The following is a 20,442-nucleotide window of genomic DNA, read 5'->3' on the forward strand; positions in this document are numbered from 1 at the left end:
GCGCCGAGATCTCAGCGCTGCTCCAATTCTTGCCTCTTGCACATACCTGATTTTCATCACCACTCCATTAGCTTCAGCTGCTGAGGCCCTAAGCTTTGGAATCCCCTCCCTTAACCTCTCTACCTCTCTCTCTCTTCCTTTAAGATGCCCCTTAAAACCTACATCTCTAATCAACCTGTCCTAATAACTCCTTATGTGGCTTGGTGTCAAATTTTGTTTGCTAACGCTCCTGTGAAGTGCCTTGGGATGTTATACTACGTTAAAGGTGCTATATAAATGCAGTTGTTGTTGTTGTTCTAGTACTGACTAATTATTAAATGCATTCCCTGATATGGAGCTAAGTCATACATACTGGGCAGGTCTTCAATTCGAACAATGATTTGTACTAAGTTAGCTGACCTGAGCCAGGGCAACAATAGGGAGCTTTAATTGGTTTCAGTGCCTCTGGACCAGTGAGTGGAAAAATTAGGCAGAATTTTAACATAGGAACAGAAGTACATAATTCAGCTCCTCGAGCCTGTTCTGCCATTCAGTTAAATCATTGCTGATCTGCACCTCAACTTTATTTACCCTTCTAAGTTCCGTATCTCTTGAAACTCATGCCTACCAAAAATCTATTGATCTCAGTCTTGAAAATGTCATTTATCCCCCAGCATCCACAACCTTTCTGGAAAAAGAATTCCAGATTTCCACTACCCTTTGTGTGAAAAATGACTCCTGATTTTACTCCTAAATGGCCTAGCTCTAATTTTAAGATTATGCCCTCTTGTTCTGGATTCTCCCACTGGAGGAAATAGTTTCTCTGGGATGAAATTGGTCTTGGACAGTCGTGCAAAATGGGCAGTAGCGAATCGGCGGCCAGTTTTACATCCTGCCCGATTTACACACCGCCCAATTTACATACCGCCCAATTTTCTTTCTCGTTGAAGCCAGTGGAAAAGAAAATCAGGCGGAGTATAGAACAGGCCGCCGATTTGCTATTTTGCGCTACTGCCCAATACCAATTTTACCCTCCCCTGTATCTACCCTATCGAATCCCTTTATCATTTTAAACACCTTGATTAGATCATCCCTCAACCTTCTAAACTCAAGGAAATACAAGCCAAGTTTATGCAACTTGTCCTCATAATTTAACCTGGTATCATTCTGGTGAATCTGCATTGTACCCAATACAAGGCCAATATATCTTTTGAGGTTTGGTGCCCAAAACTGAATGCAATACTCCACATGGGATTTGACCAAGGCTCTGTACAACTGAAGCATCACCTCCTCACTTTTGAATCCCAACCCCTTTGAGATAGTGGCCAATATTCCAGTTGTCTCATGGAGACCTAAATCTCTTTGGTCCTCCACAGTTCCGAATCTCTCGCCATTAAGCAAATATTCCAGTTTGTCTTTCTCAGATCCAAGTGGATGACCTCACACCTCCCCACCTTGAGCTCCATCTGCCGTAGTTTTATCCATTTCTATTCCTTATCGATGTGCCAGTGACCCCAGCTGGAAAGTTTGTTCATGCAAATGTCAGATGATGATAGGATCAGGCTTGGCCGTGAAAGCCTCTGTTGAATATTCTGCTGCTACTTACCATCAGGGTTGACACAGGGAGACTAACCACATGGATGACATACCAGAGGCAGTGGAACTGTATCTCAACATGTCATTCATTGCATTCAGGAAAGGAGGAGAAATTAAAGGGGAGAAAGAATAGAAAAAAAACATTCTCCACTCTCCTTATTAAAGTAATGATGTCTCGGGTTTTGTAAATGTGACAGTATGATATTGAAGGGTTGGGTCTTCATAAATAAATAAATGTTCCCTTCTTTGTGTAAGAACTGGTGTTGCATTCAGGTAAATCACATTGAAACATATTCACGTGTTGCTTGGGCTTAACGCCATTGAGATTAAATTGATACATGGATCCCACCCCAAACAAAAAAAAGTTTGCCAATTTTTTTCCCCTGAAGTTGATGCCATTGTTTGGAGTCTAATACCTTGCTCGTGCTATCAGGTGGATTCACTCTGGCCAGGACAGTCTATGGTTGAAACCTGCTGGTGTAAACTACTACCCAGGCACACATTGTTATGGAGTTGGAATTGTGCAGAATGGTATTAGTTGGGGTAAGCTGTGTTTAAGCGAGTATACCTCCACCTCCCCATTCACCGCAGTCCCTGTGCTGGATCTCAGTCATGTAAATGTTCCAGTCAGCACAGTCATTGATTGTAGAGAGCTGGTAGCACAGGATTCTGTTTAAGGTTATTCATTCACATGGAAACTGTGGTACTGAGCCATATGGAACTTGGAAATTATATGGCTAGGATTCCCTTTTGGTTCCCCAATCATCCTAGGAGAAAGGTGTCAAAATACAAGAAGGCGTTAATAAACTTGCAGAATGGATGTGAAAATGGCTAATGAATTTCAATATAAATGTGAGGTGGTTCATTTTCATAGGAGGAATAAGGAGGCCACATACTCCTTGGAAAATAAGAGTCTAAATGGGGTAGAGAAGCAAAGGGATCATGGAGTACAGATTCACAAATCATTAAAAGTAGCAACATAAGTTAACAAGGCCATAAAAAATCCAAGCAAAGCACTGGGGTTCATTTCCAGAGGGATGGAATTGAAAAGCAGAGAAATTATGTTAAACTTGTGTAGAACCTTGGTTAGACCACATTTAGAGTACTGTGTACAGTTCTGGTCTCCATATAACAAAAAGGATATCAAGGCACTGGAAAAGGTGCAAAAAAGATTTACCAGGATGATACCAGAACTGAGAGGTTATAACTATCAGGAAAGATTGAACAAGCTGGGGCTCTTTTCTCTAGAAAAGAGAAGGCTGAAAGGTGACCTAATAGAGGTCTTTAAAATTATGGAGGGCTTTGATAGGATAGATGTAGAGAAGATGTTTCCACTTGTGGGGGAGTTCAAAACTAGGGATCATAAATATAAGATAGTCACCAATAAATCCAATAGGGAATTCAGGAGAAACTTCTTTACCCAGAGAGTGGTTAGAAAGTGGAACTTGCTACTACATGGAGCAGTAGGTGCGAATAGCATAGAAGCATTTAAGGGGAAGCCTAAATAAGTACATGAGGGAGAAAGGAATGGAAGGATATGCTTATAGGGTGAGATGAAGTAGGGTGAGAGGAGGCTCGTGTGGAGCATTAACACCGGCATAGACCAGTTAGGCCAAATGGCCTGTTTCTGTGCTGTAATTTCTATGTAATTCTACGTATCTAATCTCGTGAGGGCCAAAGTACCCAAACCAGGTTTAATACAATAATTATGGCAAGTTGCAAAGACCAAAGATTATAGGTTTTCAAAATGCAATCTAATAGGATTCTTTCATTTTCTGGGGCACTACTGAGCCCTTAGATTAGGAAAGTTCCAGGTTTGACCCTTGCTTGGTGTTGTGTTAGTTGCTCTCAATCGAGGGTGACAGTTGGGGATCTACAATTGGCACAAGCCCAGGTTAAAAAGAGGAAAAAATCTGTTTGGGTTGCCACTCCTGATTTCTATGCAGGGACTTTGCTGGAAAGCGCACAAGGGTGTATGTTGGGTTAGGACCGGGTTGGACTTGGATATGATGCCTTCCCCGCTACCTACCCCTCTCCAGACAAATTTCATTGTCACTTGAGAAGAATGGCCATTTACCTGAGGACTTAGCATGAGGCTGAGCATTTAAGTGAGACAAGAATATTGCGGGGGAAAGCTTTTTGCTGAGACACAGCCTTTCAAGTGCGTACATTCTACAGGGCCAGGTTTCCTTCTTGTGTCCTGGGGCCTGCAAGGATCTAGAGGCAGATGAACAGTGGAGTGTGGGAGCACAATTCTTGTGTGTTGTTGCATATGGATATGTGACATACGCTTTCTGTATTTTTCTCCAGCATTGTTGCTACAACGGGGGCAGAATTTGACCTTCGAACTCTGCGTGCAGTTCGGGTCCTCCGACCCTTGAAACTGGTTTCTGGAATTCCAAGTAGGTATCACAACTGTTTTAAAATAGTTTTGAACGATAACAAGCAGTAGATTGCAAGAATTATTCTCTGGTGAAGTTGATCCTTCATCGTCTGTGTTCTAAAGCGATGCACCATGAAGTGGGTAGAATGTGGCCTTGAGCCTCATATAAGCTGGCTGTGAATGTACCAAACCTGCTAGTCCTTCATGCTGACATTGGGGCCCCAATTTTAACTCTGGGAGAGTTTAGGGCGGGCTGATAGCCAGGTGAGTTGGAAACTCACTCACTGCTCCAGAAACGAGGCCCGAGCTATTTTAATTCCCGGGCCTCATTTAAATCCCTCTGGCCCACTTCCCGTCCATTCTGGATCTCACGTTTCGGGAAGGCGGGGTGTTGAGGGGGGGGAACCTGTGGCAGGGGAGGCCCAAGCTTTTGTTGTTTCTTTGCTCCTCCTGGCCCACAAAGAAAAGAAAAAAAACTTCGCTTTTTTGGCCTCTTTGCCTCTCAGGCCTGTTAAAATTGCAGGCGGGTCCCAATCAGGACTCAAAAATACATATATAATGAAGGATCTCATCAGCTTTGGGCGGGTGTACAGAAGGTTAATATTCATGATAGAGGGTATTCTGAGGGACAGAATCTACAGGCATTTGGAGAGGCAGGGACTAATTAGGAACAGTCAGCATGGTTTTGTGAGAGGAAAATCATGTCTCACGAATTTGATTGAGTTTTTTGAAGGGGTAACCAAGAAGATAGATGAGGGCTGTGCAGTAGACGTGGTCTACATGGACTTCAGCAAAGCATTTGACAAGGTACCGCATGGTAGGTTGTTACATAAGGTTAAATCTCATGGGATCCAAGGTGAGGTAGCCAATTGGATACAAAATTGGCTTGACGACAGAAGACAGAGGGTGGTTGTCGAGGGTTGTTTTTCAAACTGGATGCCTGTGTCCAGCGGTGTGCCTCAGGGATCGGTGCTGGGTCCGCTGTTATTTGTTATTTATATTAATGATTTGGATGAGAATTTAGGAGGCATGGTTAGTAAGTTTGCAGATGACACCAAGATTGGTGGCATTGTGGACAGTGAAGAAGGTTATCTAGGATTGCAACGGGATCTTGATAAATTGGGCCAGTGGGCCGATGAATGGCAGATGGAGTTTAATTTAGATAAATGTGAGGTGATGCATTTTGGTAGATCGAATCGGGCCAGGACCTACTCCGTTAATGGTAGGGCGTTGGGGAGAGTTATAGAACAAAGAGATCTAGGAGTACAGATTCATAGCTCCTTGAAAGTGGAGTCACAGGTGGATAGGGTGGTGAAGAAGGCATTCAGCATGCTTGGTTTCATTGGTCAGAACATTGAATGCAGGAGTTGGGATGTCTTGTTGAAGTTGTACAGGGCATTGGTGAGGCCACACTTGGAGTACTGTGTACAGTTCTGGTCACCCTATTATAGAAAGGATATTATTAAACTAGAAAGAGTGCAGAAAAGATTTACTAGGATGCTACCGGGACTTGATGGTTTGACTTACAGGGAGAGGTTAGACAGACTGGGACTTTATTCCCTGGAGAGTAGGAGGTTAAGGGGTGATCTTATAGAAGTCTATAAAATAATGAGGGGCATAGATAAGGTCGATAGTCAAAATCTTTTCCCAAAGGTAGGGGAGTCTATAACGAGGGGGCACAGATTTAAGGTGAGAGGGGAGAGATACAAAAGGATCCAGAGGGGCAATTTTTTCACTCAAAGGGTGGTGAGTGTCTGGAACGAGCTGCCAGAGGCAGTAGTAGAGGCGGGTACAATTTTGTCTTTTAAAAAGCATTTGGACAGTTACATGGGGAAGATGGGTATCGAGGGATATGGGCCAAGTGCAGGCAATTGGGACTAGCTTAGTGGTATAAACTGGGCGACATGGACATGTTGGGCCGAAGGGCCTGTTTCCATGTTGTAACTTCTATGATTCTATGATTCTATGATTCTATCCTGGTGGTTTTCCGGCAGGTAAGTAACATGGGCGATTTTACCTGCCCACCTGCCTGGTTTCCGCTGAAAGTGTTCCATTTCCCAGAACTGATGTGCTTCATCTTAGTGTGCATGAGAATCACACCCGACCACAAAAAATAAGTTGGAAGATATAAGATATTTCTTTGGGATGATGTACAAAAAAGGGAGCTAATTTGAGTTTTTTTATATTTCAGGTTTACAAGTCGTGCTCAAGTCCATCATGAAGGCAATGATCCCCCTGCTTCAGATCGGGCTGCTACTATTTTTTGCCATTCTCATGTTCGCTATCATCGGATTAGAATTTTACATGGGCAAATTTCATAAAGCATGCTTCGCTACTAACAGTAGGTTGTGTGTTTGAAAGTGAACGTGTAGAAATCTGGAAATGGCTGCAATTTATTCCGGAGCTTTGTTAATCATAAGAATGAAGCACACATTGTCATTGGATTAGCCGCTAAACACTGAGATTAAATTACAGCCATATCCTCACTTTCTGTCGCTTGTGTTTTACAATGTGTACTGTAGTCTTGAGGAGTGCTAATGAAAATTAAATGGACAGCTAATGTGCTACTGAACCATTTGGACTAGGAAGTTACCAGTTTTGTTCCCCAGTGTGCTGATCAGTCAGGGTGACAGTAGGACTGCATAAAAATGTCTCAGTGTCCATTTGCTATGGAGGAGAAAAAAATATCAACCTGTTCCTTTCCATGACCAGTATCCAGTGATCACTGCTAGAAAATGCACCTATATGGAATGAGGACCGGATCTGGCTTAGATGTGATGCCCCCATGGAGAGAATTGCCCATTAATACTGTCTAGGCTCACATGTGAGAAATAGGCCACCTACATGAAGTCCTAAAGGACCTCCAATACATGTAGACTGTACCCCAACAAGAGTCTACATCTTCAGGAGAGGAAGGGAGGAAACTTGAGGGCAGTGCTAGAGGAAGGGTCCTAGGTATGCTGATTTCATCCAAGACAGCACCCCAAAAGATTGGCGGGTATGGGGAAGTTAGGCAAAACCTTCTTCTTACACAAAGGGTAATAGACTTGTTAACTAATTTACCAGGGAAGGCCACAGTATGAATGGGTTTGGGACAATCAGGTGCATGTCAGGAGAGAGAATGGATTGAGGGATATGGTGATAATGCAGGTGGATGGGCTTAATCTATTAAACAAGGGAGGTTTGTTGGGTCTGAAATCCTATTCCTAAAAATTATTTATTTCTTAGAAAATTTGATATATAGCACTAATTCCTTTATCTACACTTACCATCTGATCCTAGAGCTGTCACCCAGTAGACATTACAACTAATGCACATATTGCAGAATGGGGAAAAATACAAACCAGGCCAGTAACCTGCATGGGAAAGCTAAACATAGACAGCTCCGAAGCCTGCCCTAGTAGTCTTGTCTCACAGTCTGTGCAACTGCAGCTCATTCCCAGGCATCTCTTGTTCTATCTGTATCTTGTATCTGAAGACTAATTAATTTAAGGATATCTAATCAGACTCTAGTTAATGTGTTCCACATCCCTGCTTGTACATCACTGCCTTCCCCTGTTTGCACTGAACTTGTAGTTCAATTGACAGTATCTGAATTCTTTGATCAGATTCCAATCTGTAACACCTTCCAAGATATCCAATATTTTATATATAAATAACCATAATGGCTCAATTGGATTCCAGTCTGTATGTTACTTCTAGATAAGCTTTAGTCTATATATAAATCATCTGAAACCCCTTGCTCAGATTCCAGTCTGTAACTCATTCTGAGGTCTCTGTTATTCAATATGGAATCCATCTAAACCCTGGACTGTAACTCACTACTAGGTATTCATTATAATGTATGTAGCCCATCTTAACCCCTCAATGAGATTTCAGTTTGTAACTCACTACTGACACCTGGGACATGCACATGTGTGGGCAGAGTTGGGTTCAGGTGCGACACCATCCATGTCAAATGGTTTACCAACATTCACTGTCTGTGATTACACGTGAAGAATGGAATCTGGGTGAGGTACCAGAGTACTGCAGGTGCCCAAGAGACTGTATTCAGCAAAAATCAGTGCTTCCAAAAGAGAAGAGGGGACAAAATTGGAGAACTTAGTTAATGAATTTGTTAACATTAATTTAGTCAACTTTCAACACCTTCAGTGCTCTAAGTTCAGTGGTGGAGAGAGAGATGTATTCAAACACAATTGGGTTTACTGCGCTGGGACATTAACCTCTTATGCCAGGGACCTGGGATCCCACTCTAAGAACTGGAGAGGTCTTTTAAGTGCTCGTTTGTATCGACAAGTAAACGATAGAATAGGTTTAATAGGAATAGGATAGCAATTAGTTATTGCAGGAAGAAAAGCTTTATATTGTAATTTGAACACTTACCTGTAATTTTGTAATGTACAGATAGGTGTCTCCCATGAATTCCATTACAGTGTGTGTTACCTTTCGGTAACCAGAGGGAGTAATAAATACCAACAAGTCAGTGTAAGCATTTAATCTGTTTTAGGGTTCCGCTGGTTTATATACATAACAATGGAGTGCTGAGGCTCACTGCCAGGCTGAAATGTAATCACAGAGAAGAATGGTTACACAAGAGTGAGTTATAGCTGGAATCTGATCGAGGGACTCAAGTGATATTATAAAATGAATGAGGCTAAAAGAGTTTTGAACTATCATTAGAAACACAAAAGTTTTATTTCTCTTTAACTCTTGATAGTCCATTTGTGTTTGATTCATTTCATTCAGGATTCAATCTGTTTTGATTGTGATATTGCAGTACATTTGAATGCTAAATGTAGATTGTCTTGTTTATTTATCAGGAGAAATAGTGGGTGAGTCTCCTTGTGGGACTGACTTGCCCGCTCGAAAATGTCCAAATGGAACCAAGTGTGAAGAGTACTGGGAAGGACCAAATTATGGAATTACACAGTTTGACAACATCCTGTTTGCTGTGCTAACCGTGTTCCAGTGCATCACCATGGAGGGCTGGACTGATCTGTTGTATGACGTGAGTAACTAGGAGCCTTGGCTTTAACAAGTGTTTGTGTGCCAATGTTGTTTTTAGTCTTTCAATTAATTTTTAAATTTTAGTTTTAGTTTTGGTCTTGGCTCTGGTCCTGCAATTATAGAATCATAGAAAGGTTACAGCATGGAAGGAGGCCATTCGGCCCATCGAGTCCATGCCAGTTCTATGCAAGAGCAATCCAGCTAGTCCCACTCCCCCGCCCTATCCCATAGCCCTGCAAATTTTTTCCTTTCAAGTACTTATCCAGTTCCGTTTTGAAGGCCATGATTGAATCTGCCTCCATCACCCCCTCGGGCAATGCATTCCAGATCCTAACCACTCGCTGTGTAAAAAAGTTTTTCCTTATATCACCTTTGGTTCTTTGGCCAATCACCTTAAATCTATGTCCTCTTGATCCTTTGGCCAATCACCTTAAATTTATGTCCTCTTGATCCTTCCACCGATGGGAACATTTACCTCTATCTACTCTGTCTAGACCCTTCATGATTTTGAGTACCTCTATCAAATCTCCTCTCAACCTTCTCTGTTCCAAGGAGAACAACTCCAAGGCCTTCACATCTTTCCTAAAGTGCAGTGCCCAGAACTGGACACAATACTCCAGCTGTGGCCGAACCAGTGTTTTATAAAGGTTCATCATGACTTCCTTGCTTTTGTACTCTCTGCCTCTATTTATAAAGTCCAGGATCCCGTATGCTTTTTTGACCGCTTTCTCAATCTGCCCTACCACCTTCAACGATTTGTCTACATACATCCCAAGATCTCTCTGTTCCCGTACCCCTTTTAGAATGGTGCCCTTTAATTTATATTGCCTCTCCTCATTCTTACTACTGAAATGTATCACCTCGCATTTTTCTGCATTAAATTTCATCTGCCACGTGTCTGCCCATGCCACCAGCCTGTCTACATCCTCTTGAAGTCTATCGTTATCCTCCTCACTGTTCACAACACTTCCAAGTTTTGTGTTATCTGCAAATTTGGAAATTATGCCCTATACACCTAAGTCCAAGTCATTAATATGTATCAAGAAAAGCAGTGATCCTCGTACTGACCCCTGGGGAACATTACTGTACAGCTCCCTCCGAAAAACAACCATTCACCACTACTCTCTGTTTCCTGTTATTTAGCCAATTCTGTATCCATGTGCTTCTGCCCCTTTTATTCCATGGGCTTCAATCTTGATGATAAGCCTATTATACAGCACTTTATCAAACGCCTTTTAAAAGTCCATATACACTACATCAGCTGCATGCCCTCATCGACCCTCTCTGTTACCTCATCAAAAAATTCTATCAAGTTAGTTAAACATGATTTGCCTTTAACAAATCCATGCTGGCTTTCCCTAATCAATCCACACTCGTCCAAGTAACTGCTAATTCTGTTCCGGATTATCGTTTCTAAAAGTTTCCCCACCACTGCGGTTAAATTGACTGGCCTGTAGTTGCTGGGTTTATCCTTACTCCCTTTTTTGAACAAGGGTGTAACATTTGCAATTCTCCAGTCCTCTGGCACCACCCCCGTATCTAAGGAATTTTTGTCATTTTATTGTAGTCTTTGGAAGAAATCTAATCCTAATTTTAATTTAATGTTTTTTCTGAAATGTTAGTTTTAGTGTTGGGAAAAATTGTCAAACATGTAGTTTTTGCTTTCCATGTTTTTTCCTCATTTTTTCAGGCATATTTTTTCAAGATTCATATAATATAAACTTTTTTAATTGGCCTATGAACCAAACAAAGTTTTTATATTTTTGTACATTTTAGTGAATAACCTTAGCTAGTCAGAGGATGCACAGTTTTAAAAGGACAAGAACAATGTACAATGTAAAATAGAATAAATGTGTCTCTTTTTCAGGCTCAACTTTGTAAATTGCTCCTCATTCTTTAAATGAATGCATGGGTCAGTTACAGGTCAGATTGCAGATGAGAAGCTGGGTTGAAGGCAATGTGAAACAATGTTCTCAGAGAGAGTGAACAGAAATTTTTAAGACTATCTTGCATCTATAAGAAAGAGAGCGGAGTGCAGGAGATAGAAAGTGTAGCAATAATCCTAATTGTAAGAATGATTGTTTTAAAAGTTTAGAGTTGCTCAATTTGTTTGAACTTACTTAGAAGAGGTTACGAAAATATTTTTTTACTGATGATAGTTAGGGCATGGAATGCCCTAGCACAAACAGTGGTGGAAGCAGAATCTATAGTAGCTTTTAAAATGGAAGTGGATGAATATTGGAAAAAGAAAAAATTGAAAGAGTATGGGGAAAGGGCAGGGCCAAGGGACTAAGTGGATAGCTCTTTCAGAGAGCTGGCACAGGTATGATGGGCCAAATGGCCTCCTTTTGTGCTATAAAATTCTATCATTCTACTTGTGTCAGCTGTGCTCAGTTGGTAGCACTTTCGCCTTTGAGTCAGAAGGTTGTGGGTTCAAGCCCCATTCCAGAGACTTGAGCACAAAATCTAAGCTGACACTCCCAGTGCAGTACTGAGGGAGTGCTGCACTGCCGGAGGTGCCATCTTTCAGAAGAGACGTTAAATTGAGGCCCCATCTGCCCTCTCAGGTGGATGTAAAAGATCCCATGGCACCAATCAAAGAAGAGCAGGAGAGTTCTTCCCAGTGTCCTGGCCAATATTTATCCCTCAACCAACATTACTAAAACAGGTTATTTGGTCATTATCACATTGCTGTTTGTGGGACCTTGCTGTGAGCAAATTGGCTGCCGTGTTGCCTACATTACAACAGTGACTACAATTCAAAAGTACTTCATTGCCTGTAAAGCGCTTTGGGGCGTCCTGAGGACGTGAAAGGCGCAATATGAATGTGAGGTCTTTCTTGTTGATGGTCTATTGCAACTCTTGAGAAAGTGGAATTTAGGCCTGGAAAAATAATCTAATCAAGTGTGGTAAAATAAACTTGTCTAGGTCAGAATAAATGTTCTTATGATTAAAAGTGACACAGAAGCATTAAAGAAAGTGTCACACACAAGTATTACAGGAAGTGTTACATAAATGTTTTATAGGAAGTGTGCAATGGTGTACGCTACATGTACACCTTCATGTTAAAAATACTGTACAACTGGGTACACTTACTGTCTGTCACAATTCAGGTGTCATACTTCCTGAGTCACACTTCAGGCAATACACATTGCTGTGTCATACTTTCACCTGATTGAATCAAAATCTATATTCTTAAAACTGCAACAGATTAGAGATTAACTATGACCAGTGAGCAAAATCTAACAATTAAAAAAAGCAGACAGTCAAAGAAATCACTCAAAAATTATTTTCAAAATCCTTTTGGATACCTATTTTCTTTTGAGTAACTGAAGCTTCTAATATAGAAAATAAGGTTTCTAGCATTACATATAGTATATATATATATATATATATATATTTCACAATAACATGATTAAACCAATGTATAAAATTGTCTTTTGTGTCTTAATGGTTTCATTAATGGTTTTGCTCTAAGGCCTCACCCTTTATCAAAAATATAGGGGTGAAGTTGATGATCTTCTAAAGCTATCACTCTGTCGACAGAGAGGAGTTCATGGCTACATTTCTGCCTGCAATTCCCAGAATATTGCAGTGTGGAGAATCACAGCATGCATCACTATGATTCTCTCTTTGTAACGTTGGACGTGTTTCTTTCCTCAGGCTATACTAGTATCTGAGTATGTTTTTCCAAATGATTTCAAAACAAGCTGGAGGATAAATTTTAGAATCTTTTTGAGGTGAGGTTTCGCAAGAAAGCTATGATGAAGTGTTTATTTTTTAAGAGCGAGGCTAGCTGAGAAATACAGAGAATATGAAAACAATAATTGTTGACATAAAGATTTAGTTATGCAGCTCTGCTGTCTATCCAGTTGGTAAGGGAAATACCAATTATTTATTTTTCGGCAACCAAACCAAATTAGGAAAAAACTTGTTCTCTGTCTCTGGGCAGAAGTGTCTTTTCAGATTCTTTCACTTCAGAGGTGCATCTCTCCCTATTTCCACACTTCTTGCAACAGTCTGACTGACTGTGAGCAATGCCCCAGGAGATCAACTAATTCTAATGTGCATTCATCACACTCGAAACTGATGCAAAATAATCTTTAAAAAGTGGAAGGAAGCTAAGCATTTCATAATGGGTTCTTCTGACCTGAGGCCAGAAATTTACACTTACTTCCAATCCCAATACGTCCCTCAGCAAGCAACAATTAAACTCTGTTTGACCTTGGTCTGTGTTTACTTAACAGCAATTCAAATTTGTTACCTCAAAGAGACAAACTCCAACTTGATAGCAGAAAAATGCATTGTGCATCACATGATATAATGGCCCTATCTTTGTAAAAGAATATATTATCGGATTTACAGTGAGCACAGCCACCATAGTTCAGTAGTGTTCCGCAAAATGTCCCATTTGTTGTTTTGCTGCTCACGACCAGTGTTTTGGCCTAGAAATAATTTTAATTTTTGGCTGCTCTCTCATATCAAATTTTAGTCGTGTTTTAGTTGAGTAAAACATCCTTGGTCAGTGCTCTTCTACTGATTGTACAGCTAGTTAACCACATGAGAAAAAGCATTTTTTAAAATTCAGCTAATGTCAAGGGAAGATCATGTCTGACTAATTTGATTGAATTTTTTGAGGGGGAGACTAGGCGTGTGGATGAGGGTAACGCAGTGGATGTGGTATGCATGGATTTCAGTAAGGCCTTCGATAAAGTCCCCCACAGGAGACTGGTCAAGAAGGTACGAGCCCATGGAATCCAGGGTGCCTTGGCACTTTGGATACAAAACTGGCTTAGTGGCAGAAGGCAGAGGGTGATGGTCGAAGGTTGTTTTTGTGACTGGAAGCCTGTGGCCAGTGGGGTACCACAGGGATCGGTGCTGAGTCCCTTGCTGTTTGTGGTCTACATTAATGACTTGGATATGAATGTAAAAGGTATGATCAGTAAGTTCGCTGATGATACAAAAATTGGTAGGGTGGTAAATAGCGAGGAGGATAGCCTCAGTCTGCAGGACGATATAGATGGGTTGGTCAGATGGGCGGAACAGTGGCAAATGGAATTTAACCCGGAAAAGTGCGAGGTGATGCACTTTGGAGGGACTAACAAGGCAAGGGAATACACAATGAATGGGAGGACCCTAGGCAAGACAGAGGGTCAGAGGGATCTTGGTGTGCAAGTTCACAGATCCCTGAAGGCGGCGGAACAGGTAGATAAGGTGGTAAAGAAGGCATATGGGATACTTGCCTTTATTAGCCGAGGCATAGAATATAAGAGCAAGGAGGTTATGATGGAGCTGTATAAAACACTGGTTAGGCCACAGCTGGAGTACTGTGTGCAGTTCTGGTCGCCACACTACAGGAAGGATGTGATCGCTTTGGAGAGGGTGCAGAGGAGATTCACCAGGATGTTACCAGGGCTGGAGCGCTTCAGCTATGAAGAGAGACTGGGAAGATTGGGTTTGTTTTCCTTGGAGCAGAGGAGGCTGAGGGGGGACATGATTGAGGTGTACAAAATGATGAGGGGCACAGATAGGATGGATACTAAGGAGCTTTTTCCCTTCGTTGAGGGTTCTATAACAAGGGGACATAGATTCAAGGTAAAAGGCGGGAGGTTTAGAGGGGATTTGAGAAAGAACTTTTTCACCCAGAGGGTGGTTGGAGTCTGGAACTCACTGCCTGAAAGGGTTGTGGAGGCAGGAACCCTCACAACATTCAAGAAGCATTTGGATGAGCACTTGAAATGCCATAGCATACAAGGCTACGGACCAAATGCTGGAATATGGGATTAGAGTAGACAGGGCTGATGGCCGGCGCGGACACGATGGGCCGAAGGGCCTCTATCCGTGCTGTATAACTCTATGACTCTATGACCTCATGATGATCCAGTGCTGGGCACCCCTGCCATGACTCAGTGAATAACTGCACTGCTTGGTCTGGTATTGAGTCATACAGGTCAGAACAACTGCAGTTTCAGTCCCTGGTCTGTGTTCAGTTAGCTGGTAGGGGGCATTACATTTGGTTTTGCAGCCCTCAGGTCAAGTAAGATTAAGATCAACCAAGGACATGATGAGATTTGCGATAATGGCTGAACACCCTTCTGATATTGAACTGTTTAGGCTCATATGAAAAATGGCCACTTGGACAAGGTAGCAAAGGGTTAATGTGGAACTGTATCCTAGCATGAATAGGGCCTTCAGAAGAGGACAGGAGAAAAAAAATAATAGTAACCTGGACCCATTTGCTTGAGTGCCATGTGCAGAGCTAGACTCTGGCAATTGGTATCCCTCAAAAATCAGCATGCTGTTTTATTTTTTAAATTGCAGATTTTTCTTTAGTTGTGAGTTCTTTTTGTGATACTTCCCCACACTCCTCCCAGAAAGGTGATGCACATGAGCTTGTTCAACCGTTTCCCTGCTGAGATTGCATGATTCACTCTATTATTGATTGACTGCACGACCATGTGTTATATATAGTACAGTAGCCTTTGGCCACAGGCCAGGATAGCATTCATTGTACAGAATAAGATGGATAATATTCTAGTCACAGGAAGAGGCGGAACCTTAATGTCCTCTTTCACTGCAGGCTGTTGTAGGGATGTCGTATCAGTACAGTAATCCTTTACTTTCAGAATATAGTAACGTACTAAAATAATGTTTGTTTTATAATTTACCTTGAAATTTCTTTGCCTGAACAAACTGGTTTAGTACTATGCTTGAGAGTTGAAATTCCAACTAGAATCCAAGATAACCTTTAGCCAGTGAATTGTTAGTGTCTAAACCAATAATTCTTTCCCCAGAAGATCTTTATAGATATTTTTGTTTCAAATTTTATGCTCCTTTTTTCTCCTGGTCACTTTCACTTTTCCTGGGGTCTGGTAACTGGGACACCACCAGCTCTCCAGCGCCTCACCTACAAAGCCATTCTTCATGTGTGAATGTGTTTTTGCAGACTATTCGACTATGGACATCGAAATATATACTAGAAAATACATAAAAGTTACAACTTCGAAGCAGACAATTCGGCCTAAACAGTCTGTGTTGGCGTTCACCTTTCACGAGCAAATAGTCCTAATCACATTTAAGCACCTTGTTCCCATATCTTCTCTTTTCCTTCATCCACCTATCCAATCTATTCTTGAATGTTGACATGGAAACAGTCTGCTTCTATCTACCCTGTCCCACCCTTTCATAATTTTAAATGCATCTATCATATCTGCATTTTTATAACAAAAAACCTCCAATTTTTCAAGTCTTTCTTTGCATTTGTATTTCATCATATCAGGCAGCATCCCAGTGAATCTGTTTTAGAGGCCTCTCTAAAGCCTCAATATCTTTCCTATAGTGTGGAGCCCAATACTGCTCACCAAGGTCTTATTAAGGTTTTACATAGGCTCATTATTACTTTGTGGCTTTTATATTTTAAAACTCACGATAAAACCTTGAATTACATTTTTTATAGCCTTACCAGCCTGAGGTGCTGTCCTGTGAACCTGTACCCCCAAGTTCCTCAGCTTTTTCATATCATCGTGTGAACTTCTAGTCAGAGTATAATTACTGCTCATTTTTTACCAAAATGTACCACCTCATTCTTACTGATATTGAATTCCATGCGCCATGTTTTAGCCCATTCCCCCATCTTTTCAATATCCCTTTGGAACTTCTTTTGGCCTTCTAAAGAATTAACTATACCTCCTATTTTGGTATCAGCATCACGGACAAGCCTGATGCAGCCCTCAGTTAACCTCCATATGCATGCACTTCCCTGCAAAAGCCACTAATGATCAAGAATGGAAAACCTGGGTGATATTTCTTGGGGCAATTATGGCTTCTCCAAATTGTTTCCCTGGCTGAGATCAACTAATAGCGCAGACCACTGAATTTTGGACTGTTCTAGTCTGAACCCCTCAGTATCACAGTGGTGCTCATGTTCTTACCAATAAAGCCTTGGGTTAACTAGAAATGGATTGTTAGTAACACATATTCCACTTAATTTTTCTTGAAGGTGAGATTTGTTATTTTAAGTTATTTTTTGACCCTTTTGCCATCATCGGGTCTCCCTATCTCAATGGTTTCCTTGGCCAAAAGCTTGAGTGCCCAACCTGTTCCTGTCCCCTGTACAATGCCATGCTGAAGCTTGCTACTAGAAAGTTTGTAAATACTGGTTTTGGAAGGACTCTCATCTCCCTCAGTCAGAGACGTTCAGCCTCCACAGAGCAGCTAAGGTGAGGAACACAGTGTGTGGGTAGCTGCGGGTGTGTACCTTCATCCTCCCACAATTACGCAGCCGGGGGGAGGTATGGATGATCGCAGAGGGAAGCAGCAGGTTTGCTTGAGGGGCCAGGGAAAGCACGCCTGTTCCTCCTGGCCCACTTGCAGGACTGGAAAGGCACTTACCCGCTTGATCCGGCCGTTCTCACCTCTCTTCAACTGCCGGGTTTCCTGAGCCCTGAGAAACCCAGCCCGCAGGGGTTAAATCTAAACGGCCACTAAAATTTGAGGCATGTAGCCTCATTAAAATATTTAAATGACAGACCCGCCTCTGGAGAGCAGGTTAGTCGCATGTAGTGAGCATCCACAATACCACTATTAATACTTATTGAATTACTCAGTTTTGAGAATCATTTAAAAATTCTGGATGTCATTTGAGAGATTTTTGCTAAATAAAGGGTAGTTTTGCATTGTCAATTCATCTCTACTCTGGCTTCAGACGTCTCAAAATCACTTCATGCAACTGTTACAGCCAACAAGCGAGAGTGGAGACTCTCATTCCATAAGTCTGGACTGGATTTTAACACAGGCCTCTGAGGTGAATTGACATATGTCAACACAATATTGTATCCAGCCTTTAAACATCTAGGTCCTTAAATTCCAGGTCGGATCAAGAGCAGAGAGAGGACGGATCAGCAGCCTGTGGCGAAATTTGGGGCAGAACCTGGTGCCACCAGGATTCTGCCCTGTATTTTGCTGGCAACCATTTTCTAGTAGGTGAGCTGTAAGCGCATCTTCCACCCATGCTCCCCATGTCATGATGGTGTGTCGGAGGACATTTCCTGAGCTACCCCAGGTATCTCCCATTACATCCTTCATAGGCTTCAATGGGACTCACATCAACTTAGAGCTGGAATGAGTCCATGTGGCTCCTTTTGAAAAGCCTCAAATCTTCCTTACACTTGGGTAATTGATCCCAGATGAATTCACAGAAAAGTAATTTTTTTCTTCAGCCGTGTCTTGGGCAAACTCAGACGGAACAGTTGTGGGCTGATCTGCCTTACAAGTCCTTATTGGGGTGGGTGTCGCTCATGCACCCTTGCGGATGCCAGCAGCCATTCCTGGCCATGGAAATGACCCTGTCTTTGTGATTTGGAATGGGTTTCCCAACTGGGGCAAGAGAAGGCATGGGTTTCCACTCTGTGACACTTGCACTAGTACAGCAGACTTCCAGAAATTACGGGGTTCTGATTCTGTACATAGACATCTTGGTGTTTTTTTCCATCTCCAATCTCTTCCCATCCCCATCCTGGTGAATTGCAAATATTAAAACAAAATAATGTAAAGTCAGTGGGGGGAATTTTAACTCCCCAGGGTGGGGGTGGGAGGGTTAAAATTTTTTTAAATCATAAACCCGACCCCAACCCGCCTCCAACACTTCTGCTTTTAACGGACGGCGACTAACCTGCTCTCCAGAGGCGGGTCTGTCATTTAAATATTTTAATGAGGCTACATGCCTCAAATTTTAGTAGCCGTTTAGATTTAACCCCTGCGGGCTGGGTTTCTCAGGGCTCAGGAAACCCGGCAGTTGAAGAGAGGTGAGAACGGCTGGATCAAGCGGGTAAGTGCCTTTCCAGTCCTGCAAGTGGGCCAGGAGGAACAGGCGTGCTTTCCCTGGCCCCTCAAGCAAACCTGCTGCTTCCCTCTGCGATCGTCCATACCTCCCCCCCGCCCCCCCTCCCCCCGGCTGCGTAATTGTCCGACCCCTGCACTCGCAATCTGATCTCGGGCCTCCGCCCCACAATCTCCCTCCGATCTCTCCAAGGCCGCCCTTGCACCTGCGACCTCTGGTCGCCCCTTGACCTCGGATCCCCCCCTGATCCCCACACCACCTCCAACCCCACCCCCGGACCTCTGAACCCTCCTGATCGATCTCTTCCCGACCTTCGATCATACCCCCAACCTCTGATCTCCCCATGGCCCCTGATCCACCCCCCCGACCTCAGATCCCTCTCCGATCTCCGATCTCCCTAAGGCCTCTGATCCTCTGACCTCTGATCTCCCCCCGACCCACTGTCTCCCCATGCCTTTCTGATCTACCCATGGCCTTTCCGATCCCCCCCCGCCAGACCTCGGATTCTCCTCCGATCTCCTCGACCTCCGATCCCCCTTGATCTCTGATTTCTCCTCGACTTCCGATCACCATTCTCCCAACACCTCTGATCTCCGATCTCCCCAAGATCTCTGATTACCCTCTGACCCACGACCTCTTCCCCATGGCCTTTCCAATTCCACCTCCCCCTGGCCTTTCCAATTCCACCTCCCCCTGGCCTTTCCGATCCCCTCCCCCAGCCTTTCCGATCATCCCCCAGCCTTTCCGATCACTCCCTCCCCCTCACTCCTCTCCAGTCCCCGGCTGCAGCCTGGTGCTGCAGGCCTTCCTGCACGGTAGCCAGACAGTCTCTCAACCTGGCTGGCTGTCAGCCAGAAAACGGAGACAAAACATTTAAATGAGGCCCTGCCATTAAATTTGGCAGGACCTCCAGCTAACCTGCATTTCCGAGTTTCCTGGCCCCCCCACCGCTCCCTCACCGCCTCCCCATAAATATTGGGGCCTGTAAGTCATCAACAAAATTGTGAGTGTTGGCAACCCTGAATTATTTATTTTTAGATACTGGCAGAACTCCTGTGATGATACACTGCTTTATGGACCACAGTTTTATACCATGTTACGCACAATGTATTATTTTGCTGCTAATGTGTTAGCTTAATCTTCCAAACCTCCCATCAGTTTCTTTACTGTGATTCTGGAACTAACAGCCCTGTATCCCATTTACTAATAGCAATTCATCCAGTCCTTTTTAAAAATGTGTCATGGTTTTTGGTTCCATCGCCCTGGCTGGTAATCTATTCATAATTCTATGCCTCTCTTACTAAAAGAATTGTGCAATTCCTGTTTCTTTTGACAACTTTGGGCATGATTTTAAATGGGAAAAACAGGTGGGTTCGGGGCCAGTAAAAATCTTTAAAATCTAACACCCGCCTACTTCTGATTTTCACGGAGGCGGGATGAGAGGCGGGCGACCAACCCACTCTTAGGACGCGGGTCAGTCAGTGAAAGCTTTCAAGGAGGCTGCGGGCCTCCATTTTGACAGGTTTTTTGTTTTTAACCCCTGCGGGCCGGGATTCCTGTGCCTTCTCCTTCACGCCACGTGAGAGGAGGCAAGAAGGATCAAAACTGCAGGTAAGTGCCTTTATAGCACAGCTTGTGG

General features: G+C 42.9%; 1 protein-coding gene across 1 annotated transcript in view; it reads left to right on the forward strand.

The window, feature by feature from the left end:
- Positions 1 to 20,442, forward strand: part of LOC137304234 (voltage-dependent P/Q-type calcium channel subunit alpha-1A-like) — a 503,508-nt gene that overhangs the window by 235,686 nt on the left and 247,380 nt on the right. Inside the window, 3 exon segments of the mRNA XM_067972791.1 lie at positions 3,886 to 3,977; positions 6,150 to 6,299; positions 8,782 to 8,966. Coding sequence (XP_067828892.1) covers positions 3,886 to 3,977; positions 6,150 to 6,299; positions 8,782 to 8,966 — 427 coding nt within the window.

The sequence above is a fragment of the Heptranchias perlo genome, chromosome 37 (assembly GCF_035084215.1).
Source record: "Heptranchias perlo isolate sHepPer1 chromosome 37, sHepPer1.hap1, whole genome shotgun sequence".
NCBI lineage: Eukaryota > Metazoa > Chordata > Chondrichthyes > Hexanchiformes > Hexanchidae > Heptranchias > Heptranchias perlo.